This window comes from Pteronotus mesoamericanus, unplaced genomic scaffold (assembly GCF_021234165.1).
Source record: "Pteronotus mesoamericanus isolate MK-2021 breed Mesoamerican mustached bat unplaced genomic scaffold, CSHL_Meso_final scaffold_167, whole genome shotgun sequence".
Classification (NCBI taxonomy): Eukaryota; Metazoa; Chordata; class Mammalia; order Chiroptera; family Mormoopidae; genus Pteronotus; species Pteronotus mesoamericanus.
This window is the reverse complement of record NW_026555308.1, coordinates 1,584,691-1,595,825: the sequence shown is the minus strand read 5'-3', so window position 1 is coordinate 1,595,825 and position 11,135 is coordinate 1,584,691. Positions and strand designations below refer to the sequence as shown.

Here is an 11,135-nt window from a genome sequence, read left to right as displayed (position 1 = left end):
TGGGTCTCTGATTGTCTAGTAACACCATGAAGGGCCCAGCCGAGCTGGCAGGGAGGAAGTAGAAGCTTTGTGTGTGTGTGTTGGGGGACAGGTACAGCCAAATAGGTGGCAGGTCTCTTTGGGGTTCAGGGGCTTGGATACCTATGGAGAGGTAGGAAATGGGGTTTGATCCATGGGGGCCCTGGTCACAGATAGCTATGCCAGTACCCCTGAGCCTGGCCCACATACCAGCAAGTTTGGGCAGGGAAACTCAGGCAGAAGCCCTGGTGGGTGGCCTGGACACCACCTGTGGATGGGGCAGTTGCAGTTGAGAGTGGCCCCAGCCAAGAGGGGCCAGGAATCACTCTGGACAGAGACCCCTTCCCAATCACCTTGAGGTCCTTGATGGAGGGGGGCCAAGCATCCCAAAAGGGGGTGGCCCCATATGGAAAAGGAAAGGCACATGGGAACACACCTTACTTGGGACAGTTCTGAAGCCTCAAGTTTCAGATGGGAGGCTGACTCCAGGCCAAGCTTTGCAGCCAGTAGAGGATGCCAGGTGAGTGTATTAGTGGAGCTACCATCCTCTGCTGGGCCTGAGACACCACAAGGACCCACATGGAGAGGATGGAGAGAAGCAGAATGCTTGTGCTGTTTAGGAAAGAAGAGGCAGGAGGACACTGGAGCCTCCTGGGAAACTGAAGGAGAAGAGAGAGAGCAAGATGCTTTGACCTTAGAGAAGAAGGAGAAATAGAGGGTGATGAGGCACCTGGAGTGAATGACTCCCTCTGGTGAGGCCCATTCCCAGGCCTGACTGGCACAAATGCCGGGTCGTGGAGGCGGTGTATGGAGGGACTGATGAGAAGACGGGAAGGCTTTGGAAGGGCCCACCTGGGAAGGTCACAGGGGCTGCTGACCTCTCCTTTCACATTTGGCAGCAACAGGGTGACTGTGGGTAGCTCTGTCCCACAGGGCAGGTGTCATGAGGCCCTGTCCCTCAACTTCCCAATAAAGAGAATGTGCCCCTTACAACAAAGAGCTGTGCACAAATAAGGGAACTAACAATCATTTTTTTAAAAACACAAATCATTTATGCTTTGTATACACAAATACTTAAATACTGTATTGCACCAGCACCCAGTCACGGCTCTGAGCCTGTGTCCTGAGCCCCCAGCCAGTTCCAGAGGGTAGCAGGCCATCCTACCATGTCCACTCAAAGAGCAGTAGCAAAGTGCAGATGGCTGTGGGCAGGGTCCCCTTGCTGGACAGCAGATGTAAGTGTTCCACTGCTCCTTGGTCCCCAGTGGCTGGTCAGTTCAGGCTACAGGACAGAGTTCCTCACAGTGGGTCTAATCACCAGTTCATGGTGAGCTGGATGCTATCAGAGCTCATCCTTGTGCCCTGAGTCACTGTTGGAGATAGACTCCTCTATAGGTTGTTGGGGACGGGGGCGGGGTGCTGCTGTACCTCCTCGGGCTGTTCCTGCAGGAAGTCCATCTTTTCTGGGCTGAAGAGCATCATCACCAGGTTGTCTGCCTGTACCCTGTCCACCTTGCTGTGCATGCACACTCTGCTCTGGGAGTGGTCAAGGTCAGAAAAGAGCACTTTCCCAGCTATCTCTTCTAAGGCTCTCTGACTGCCATCCTCAAATACTGCCTGGGATGGGAAGAGCTTTCATGGGCAGTGGGTGCTACGATAGATAGACCCTTCGAGAAGCTTCGAAGCAAGGAGGTGACTAGATGGCCACAGTGGGGAGAAATGCCCAGGCCCAAAACAGGAGTTGTACAGGATTTGAGACAAACTTCCATGGAAACCCTTGCTGCCTGGATTCAGGACTCCTGCCAGGTGGGAGGAAAGGGGAAGCAGCCTCTCCTCTTTCTGTCAGCCTTGAAGGCTTTGCCTGCAGCCCAACCTCCTTGCTGGGGTCTCCAGAACATCTGATGTGGTGGAAGGAGGCCCCTAGGACTCAGCCTATGGTGGGTGTTCGTGGGGGTTAGCCCTGGGCCTGTTGTACAACCGGCTTCCCAGGGAGGAGGTTGCAGGCAGCCAGGTTTCTTGCCTGGAATGGTCCGCTGCACACATTCTCTTTTGGCCCCCAAGGCAGCCCTGGCAGACGGTGTGATGAGAGCTAGGGGGGCATTCCTCACAACCTCCAGCCCAGGCTCATTGATTCTTGTGGACTCTGCTACTTTTCCCCAGCACCCTCGCTGAGGCCTCTCACATCTCCTACATCCTCCCTGGCCCTGCCCCATCCTGGTACCTTAGAAAAGGCTCTGATTCCCTGCCCCCACCTGCAATTCCTCAGGCTGCTGCATTCTCCCCAGTCCTTCCTCCCCCTCTCCTCAGGGTGACAGCTGCTGGTTTTAGGGCTCTCTGGGAAACTGGGGGAAGGACCAGCGGGCCTGACAGTCTGAGACCTCAGATGGTTGGGGTATTTCCTTTAAAAGGCTGACTGATTAAATAGTCCCAGCTTAGCACAGGGCCCACTGTTTCTGCAAGACACTTTCAAGCCACCGCTTGTTCACGTATCACATAAACATATATTTATTAAGCGCCCATTATGCCTTGAGGAGCTTCCAACCCAACAGGGAGGACAGACAACTGGGGGACATGGGGACAGTATGCTGCTCCTCGCTCCGAGGAGGGTAGCCATGCCGACTCCACAACCTGCATCTTGCACACATGGCAGGGCCCCCATGCCGAAGTGACTCTCGCCCGGCCTGCGCTTAAGCCAGGCCCGCTCTGTGGTTGTGATCAGCTCTGCACACCAAGAGAAATGCTGAGAAGCAACACAGTGGGCAAAAGGTGGTGAGAGATGGGAAGAGCCAATGGGGGAGAAGAGGGAAATGGCCTCGTAGCCCCCTTTGCCAGGGCCTGCCAAGAATTTGGGGAGGGGGCTTCAGTGATCCACTTGTTGCACTGTGTCCGCCCAGCCTGGGTGAGGTCTGGAGGGAAGAGGCTCCAGACTCGCCGCCACCACCCAGCAAACTGGGCCTTGCACCTGGGCTCAGGGTGTTCCTGGCTCCTGCTGTTGCCCTGCTGGACCCCCTCTTCACACCCCCACACCTGGCCCTCCCCCACCAACCAAGCGTGCCAGCAAAGGAAGGTGGTGCCCAGAAGTCCGAGGCCCGCGCCAAACTGGACCAGCGACTCGCCCTGGGCCAGGTGCAGGCATAGTCCGTTCAGGGAGGTGATGGCTGTGGTCTTGCGAGGGAGCCTGTAAGTAGCGCCACAGCGTAGGACGCTCGGAGGCCACGACGCTCATCCCCATCCCTCACCCCACATAGCCCATGGTTGAGAATAGCGCGCAGGACCCAGGTTTATTGGCGTGCTATGGACTGAGACTCCGGTGTCCTCATACCACCAACGTTGGCATACACTTGGGTGGATGTGGGTGCCCATGCAGTCCCCGTGAGCGTTCTTTCTGACTTGGGGCAGACGCTAATGTAGAGGGGATCTCTTTTTCCTGCTCCGGGGGGGTCTCTGTATTGGGGTCTACGCAGACATCCCCCTTATACTATCTGTAGCACCCCCTGCCCAAGAAGGTCCAGGTCCCCAGTGGTCCACAGGACACCACCAGTGCCCAGGACTGGCCCCAGGTATGTGGGTCTTTGGATGCCCATTTTGGGCCTGACTAGGGATCCAGGTGGACAACACCCCTGCCCTCATGGGACAAAGGTCCAGTAAGGAAGGTACACAATAAACCACGTGAACCAATGGATGAAATAATTCTGGTGGAAACTGCCATTTATGGGAACTGATTCTAGGGTGGCCAGTAACAGGGTGGTGGTTGGATCCATGATGAGGATTAAGGGTTCCTCATGATCTGAGCACCTGGGCAGCCCTGGGGGCACCATCAGTTCGGCCAGTTGCCCCTGAGGTTCCCCTCTCTTCCCCCTTCCCTGGTTCCTGTCCTGGAGTAGATAAAGCTGTTCCATTCCCTTGAGGCCACCTCACTGTAATGAAATTCCTGGTTTTTCCTTTTCTATTTTGTCATCAGGTCCCCTGCAGCCATTGTGACTCAGGACTCTATGTCCAAGTTTTCTAGCCTGCTGGATGATGGAGCCTTTTACAGTAGGTCCTCCTGCAGGGGACCTGGAGCCACCGAGGCTGGTTCAACATCACCCAGCTCACTACTTGTATCCGCTACACGTCACCTGGCTCTGAGTTACCTGTCTCTGGGGTCTGGGTGTTCCCTAGGGGAAGAGGCTGGCACTACTCCCTGTCTCACAGTCACTGTCCACGCGAAGGGTCAGTGCCCCAGCTCTGGGCATTGTGCTTGGTCTTTGTAGGCGTGCAGTGAAGGTTCATTTAAAGAATGCCACAGCCTCCCAGCCCTCACCAGGGACCAGCACTGTAAAGCATCTCGTATCTTCTCATTTATGTTCACCCTGGCCCCAGAGCGAATAACTGCACTGGGGACAGTGAAAACAACACTGGGAATTGAGGCTCGGAGTTCTTAAGAATCTTGCTGAAAGTCTCATAGCAGCAAACAAGTCACGGCATAAACTCTAATCTGTGACTGGTTTAAAACCAGAGGCCATGGCCTTCACTTCTACTTTCTTGCCTTCCAAAGCAATGATTCCCTGAACAGGGGAGGCAGGAACCCCAGAAAAGGTGATAGTGGAGGTGAGGGGTGTTCAGTAAAAGACCTGTTCCTTGGCGGTGGCTCAGTGTGGGGGACCCACACCGGCCACAGCAATGGCCCAGGAGGTGGTGAACATAGGTGCTAGGATAGACAGCTGTGGGCACACAGTGTCCACCTACTCTGATACATGCCTGTGGCTTTTGTGTTTTCCAATGAGCCCAGTACAGACTGAGGCACCTATGCTGGAGCCAATACATGAGGTGAGTCCCCAGTGCAGCCCACCCCGAGTGGCTTTACCCTTGCCCTACAATACAGAATGGATATGAGTGTTCTTGGTAAACATACTTGATACATTCTCAGCAAACAAAAACACAAATAAAACAAACACGCACAAAATCCGACCTTGGTGTTATGTAAGTATATATACTTCCTAAAGTAGCTTTAATGTCACACAAGCAGCTTTTAAGCCCAAAGTGAGAGAAAACAGATGTAGCTAAGAAAAGCCCCCCCAAGGGCCTCTGATTTCCTCAAGCCTGTGGAGGGCCCAGCCGAACCTTAAGCAGGTTTAGCAGCTGTGAGAAGGGACCTAATTCCTCAGGAAGAGCCAGGAGGCTGTTCCCGCCCCCTTGGAAATCTGGTTCCCCAGGGGAGTACAGGAATCTCAGTCCAGACCACTGCACAAGTAAAAATCCCCTCAATCCCTGTTCATTTAACTCTGACCAGAGAACGGGTGCTTTCCCCAACAGACCCAGAACCAGCTTGCCCTGCCACAGGAAGGTTTCAGTCAGCAGGTTCATCTTGAAGGACGGTGAGGAAACGTTGGCCTCCTTCACAGAGAAGGCTGTGCACAGCCCGACATAGTGCCAGCCAAGATGGTCCCAGTGGCTCCTGCATGCTCACCAAAGGGAGGAGTTCTGCCATCAGGACCTGGGATGAGATGCAGGGTCAAGGTTGCAGGGAGGCTTTGTCCCTGACAGCTAGCCCAGAGCCCCCATAGGGGATGGGGCAATTCCAGGGAGGCTTTGAGGCACCATATTCCAGCCCCTCCCTCCTCCAAAAGCCCTCAGCTCTCTCCAGTGCTGCCAAGTACACAGGCCCGGAGGCTCCCATCCTCCTGGGGGGTCCTGTGAGGAGGAGCACAGATAGGCTCTTGAGCCCTCACAAGACTCCAGACCGGGAATTTTCCCCATGGCGTAGGCTCTCCTGGCACCCAGTTGGCTACTCCCCACCTCCTACTCTGGGAGTACCTTTTCCAGGTGGATCTGCTGGTCCAACATGCCCACCCGAAGCCTGAGGGCCGCCAGGGTCTGCAGCTCCTGGGTGCTGGAGTAGAGAAGCAGCTGGGGGCTCCAGATGGGGTCTGCTCCTCTTCCACAGGGCAATGAGGCCCTGGGGAGTCTCCCTTCAGGCCATGGCCCCAGCTGCTGTCTGGCTACTGGGGTGAGAACAGGTGGATGTGGCCTTATGGTGTGACAGCCAGGCATGTCCTCCCCATTCTCCTCTAAGGCGTTGCAAAGTCTTCCTTTGCCTCCTGGATGAGGTCCTATTGTCCACAGCCACCTCTTGCGAGGCTAGGCCAGTTATTTGCCAGTGCCTCTGATTCTCACATGCTACTTTTTCAATAATTGGACAAATAAACAAACTACTTAAAGTGGTGGGGCTTTGTGTGTTGGGAGAGGGAATTGGGTGGGGGAGCTGCCCTGACTGGTCCCACAGGGCAACTGGGGAGAACTCAGAACACACTGGGGTGACATGGGAAAGAGCCCGTCTGACTCTGCCCCTAGCTTGCCGTTGAAGTCCCAGTGCTATCGGTGGCTAGAGGACCTTGACCCCTGACCAGACTTCAGCACAGGTTGGGGTGGGGTCTTACCTGCTTGTAGCTGCTGCAGCCTGTAGAGACATTGCCCAACAATGGCCTGAAGCCCCTCCAAGGTGAGCAGGCAGCGGTACTCCTGCATCCAGTCCATGGGGTCTATGAAAGAATCAGGGAAGGTAGGCTGGGTCCATGCTGGTCCTGTAGCTTTCCCTACCCCAAGGCCAGTATCAGAGTCTACTGACCTGTTGTGAGCTCCTCCCTCACTCGCAGCCTCAGCAGCAAGCAGGCATTCTGTAGGCGCCCCACTTCTGCCTCCACCTCTGCAGCACTGAGCCCAGAGCTGGGCCGACCTGACTGGGCACAGGTCAGGGAAACTATCTTGTGGTCAGGCTCCCCCTCCCCCAAAGATAGGGTCTGGGAGTGGCTCTGGCCCTTCTAGGAGTTGCTCCTCAAATTCACCAGGCGCAGAACAAGATATTCCCCAACCCTCGACCACCACAGCAAATCCAGCAAGGATACGGTCACCTGCATTTTCTGGAGGAACTGGGTTCTGGAGGACATAATAGCATCCATGGAATCACTGGTCTGTGTAGAGCTGAGCTGGGCCCACAGGCTGGAATGTACACATGGGCACCCCAGGAACCAGAGAGGGATCGTTATCCCAGCCAGCTGGGCTGGGCCTTGGGAAATAGGCAAGGGCCAGGGTAGGGGCCTCAAGGAACTAAGAGGACAGTCTAGAGAGGTGACCCACTCTGAAATACTAGTACAGAATTTGTAGTAGAGGAAGGAGAGAGGGCCTGGCAGTGACTCGTAGCTAGGACGACTGGTAAGAGCTCTCAGTGCTGGCTCTGTACCAGGTACAGTACATAACCTGAAAGGAACCACCTCAGTTAACATCTCTACAAAGCTAGTACTATTATCATCACCTGCACTTGGAAGACAAATTGGGACTCTAAGACACCAAGTGCATTGCTCAGTCTTGCAGCTTATAAGCAAGTAGCTGAGTTGGGGGCCTCAAAGCTCACTAAGTCAAAGGTTACTATGGGTGTCTGAGCTGAATATAATTTCTTAATATAGTGTCCCCACCTAGCAAAGAAAGCAGAGGAATCTGTTGGAAAAGTCTTACCAACATGGCCCCTTCCCTGTTCTCCACACTCCCCTGGGTTCCCCTTTGCCTCCACCCAGTTGCAAGTCTGAGCCTCACCGAGAGTTCTGAAAAGCCGCCTTCCTGAAGGCCATGGGTAGCCGCAGCAGGGTCCTGTCAGAGAAGCCGGTGCTCTGAGCAGCCTCGCCCCATCCCGGGGCTACAGATCCCACTCCCTGCCTAGAGCCCAGTCAAGGGTGAGGCTGATCACCCCCAGCCCCTTGAACAGGGCTTCCAGAGTGACTGTGGGGGTCAGCCCAGGCTAGGCCTGCCCTGGCAGAGAGAAGAGAGGGTACCTCAAGCAGAATCCATCTTGAGCCCCTGGATTGGGTGGACAAGAGAATAGGGTACTGGAGAACCAGGGAGGAAAGTGGGACAGGCCCTAGCTCATCAAGCGTGGCACATTCACAGCCAGCTGTTCCATTCTGCTAGCTTCAGGGCATGGGCCTCGTAGGCAGCACTCCAGAACCCACATCCACCTCCATGTCCTGCCTTCCCTATAACCCCAACTTCCAGACTCCAACTGCTGGCCAGGGTCTAATCATGTAGAGAACAGTTTCTCCAGGGAGGGTCTGGGAAACCTACCCCTTCTCTTTGAGTGTGAAAGCTTCTGGGGCCTGAGGAGCAGCCGATGGAGCTATTTGTTGGTCCCTGAGGCTTGGTCCAGGCTTGGCAGCTTGGGGCCCTCTCCTCATACAGGTCTGATATTCCGCTGACAGAAGCCCGGGCTTAGGGAGGCCCTTGGTAGGCATGGTGGTCTGGTGGGTGCCCCTGGGGGGTTTTGTTTTAGAAGCTCTGGGTGGGGCAGAGGCAGCAGGAGTGGCAGTAGACCCAGACTTCAGGCTGGAGGCCTTGTCTCTTCCTCTAGCCTTAGAAATGCCTTTTCGCACCTGTAGAGCCTTCTCCAGGGCCTGGGTCAGAAGCTCCAGCTCCTTGAGGTCTTGAGGGCTGGGTGTGTATGCTGTGCAAGCCAAGACATGTAGTGATCTTTCATCACTGACCCCCAGGAGTGCCCCTCACCACTGGATACCAGAAGACAGGCCACGGGCACCACCTGGAGGTGGGTGGTTTAGGTTTACCTGGAAATGGAGCCTTTTCATTAGTTTCTAGACCTGGGGTTGGCTCCGGAGACGGGGTCTCGTCTGGTTCCCTGCGAAGACACAGGGCAGCCGTGGCACGGCAAGGAGATAGAGTCTAGGACCAAAAGACCCCATGGGGCCGCCTGGTCTGGAAGCAAAACCCCAGCTCAGAGCCTGCAGGGAAAGGGGGGAGCGCCGACAATCGGCAACTTCGAAATGGGCAGTAGGCCTGGCTTCTCTGCCCGGGAACCATGAGAGGAGTTCTGAGGGCGCGAGTGAGGCCTAATTGATGGCCCAGCGTCCGCATACCAGGTCCGCAGCAGCCGCCGGGAGACCTGTAGGCTCTGCTCCAGCTGCCGCTGTTGCTCGGCACAGGCGTCCAGGGCGTCCCAAAGCTCGGCCACCAGCCTGGAAGGGACACATCGGCAACTCAGCTCCGGTGCCAGCCTTCCTCGGGCCGCGCTCTCTCCCGCCCCGCTCCCTCCGCGCCGCGGGCCCAACCGGCGAGAGCAGCCGGCCGGCAGCATGAAGAAAGCAGCCGCTCTTCAGGATTTGCCGCGGCCAGAAAGTCCCACCCCTTCCGTGCTATAAGACCGCCCGTTCCGGCTGGACTACCCTATCCCGATCCCAGAACTCAGGACCGCCCCCCCCGCACCCCAACCCGTTTAGATAAGCACTTAAGTCAGTGCAGGTGCTGCGTTTCGCTCCTTGAGCTATACTCCCCAGGCCTCAGGTAATGGACCTCGGGTGCCCCGCAGGCGTCTTGGTGTGGATAAGTGGGTAGATGGTGGCATCTGTGATCGCTTTACAGTTGACTTCTTCTTTGCCCTTATTGAAGTTACACTGAAGTGGGGCCGACGTGCCTTGCTGACCCCACTTAGCACAGAGACACGCGAAGGGGCACAATTGGTATTTACTGGCAACAGTTGCTAGAGGTGTGGATGAAGTGTGTGTTGGGAGCTGGGGTGAGGAAAGAGGGAGTCTTCATTTTTGGACATACTGGCAAGGTGATGACACCCAGAGGAGACCATCAGGTAGGCACCTGGACGGAGAGGGATGAAGCAAGATGGTCCAAAGCCGGGCAGGTGTGCATGGACAGGGACAGGTGAGGAATGCATAGGACAGCAGGGCCCAGTGTCAAAGCAATAGGACGCTGTACTAGGAGGATGTCTGAGGGATGGGGGATGAGGTCTTCAGTGACTAAGGGAGCACCTTATGTGGGAGGAGTAATGCAGGCAGCAAGGCCCAATGTAATTGGACATAGGAACAGAGATCTCGGGGTATCCCAAAAGACAAATCTTGGGAGGGGGGGGGTTTGTTTAAAGACGGTAAGCTGGCCATTTTATAGTCTCTAATAGGAAGGTGCTGCAGCATAAGAGAGAAAGACATGAAGGAGGGAAGTTGAGGGGGCAAGGCAGAGAGAAGGGAAGAGAGGTTATGACTCAGACAACCCTGGGACTGTTCTTAGGGTGGCCCCTCATCTGCACTGGCCCATTTTCCTGCCGAGTTGGGGAATGCTGATGTCTTTTCTGCCAAAAATGAGATTCTCTGTGAAGTAGGAGTGGAGGGGAAAATGGTTCTTCCATCAGTACTTAGAAGACCCTGTACCACCGTCATCGGGCACCAAGGTGATGGTTAGGACTTGAGATGCAGGTGGAGAGCACACCACAGTCAGGGGGTACCAAGGTGACAGCTGGAACATGGGGAGATGCAGGGTGACCCCACACAATGGTCACAGTGTTATGTTCCACTGGGGTGATTTTCTCCTACAGGTGTAGGCTGGGAGAAAGCAGAGAACTGGGTTCACCGACAGATGGAATTTTGGTAAGGGGCCATGGACAGGTGTCCCAAGATGACTTGGGTGACATTAGGAAGTGACAACAAGAAGGCAGTTTAGATATGCACATTAACTCAGCTTCCACTATCCTCATCACATTTAATCCTCACAACACCCCTGTGAGGTAGGTATTATTGCCCCATCTTACAAGTGAGGAAACTGAGGCTCACAGATGCCCAGGAGCACACAATAAACAGGTTTGCAATCCCAACACTGGTGGTCCCCTTAACCACACCCTACATGGTGTGCTCAGGATTCTCTTACAGTAGCAAAGACAGCTCCCTGAAGACACAGACACATACAGACACACATGCACGCATGCACACACCCAGAAAAGCCACCACTGAGTCAGCATCTCCACATCCTTGTAGTTCTGGTTTGAGCATTTGGGGGACACTCCTGGCCAAGTGGTTCTGACATTTTGAGAGGAAACAAAAGCTATTGGATCATAGTATCAGTAGTCTTCCCAACTTGAGAGAGGTCAGGGCCACTCGGGCATATCCCTCAGGTGTTTCGACTACTGCCCCCCCGGGGGGAGTCCTAGTCGCTTGCACAGTTAATCTCAGAAACTCACAGCAGACCTACCCTCACCCAACAGGCAGGTGTAAGTCCTCTGAATCTTGCTCTTCTGTGCCTGGGTCACCTCATATGTTACAAATGACTCCCCCCAGCCCATCCCAACCTCTGAAAAT

At 55.1% G+C, this 11,135-nt stretch overlaps 1 protein-coding gene across 1 annotated transcript; it reads right to left on the bottom strand.

Annotated features, from left to right (window-relative positions):
- Positions 1-5,347: 5,347 nt before the first annotated feature.
- TEDC2 (tubulin epsilon and delta complex 2) lies at positions 5,348-9,133 on the bottom strand. The gene is made up of 10 exons (XM_054589203.1): positions 9,108-9,133; positions 8,916-9,014; positions 8,607-8,677; positions 8,113-8,488; positions 7,588-7,641; positions 6,903-6,996; positions 6,626-6,737; positions 6,438-6,539; positions 5,815-6,002; positions 5,348-5,494 (listed from the first exon to the last, which is right to left on the bottom strand). The coding sequence occupies exons 1-10, from the start codon at positions 9,131-9,133 to the stop codon at positions 5,348-5,350; spliced, it is 1,269 nt and encodes a 422-aa protein (XP_054445178.1).
- Positions 9,134-11,135: the final 2,002 nt, after the last annotated feature.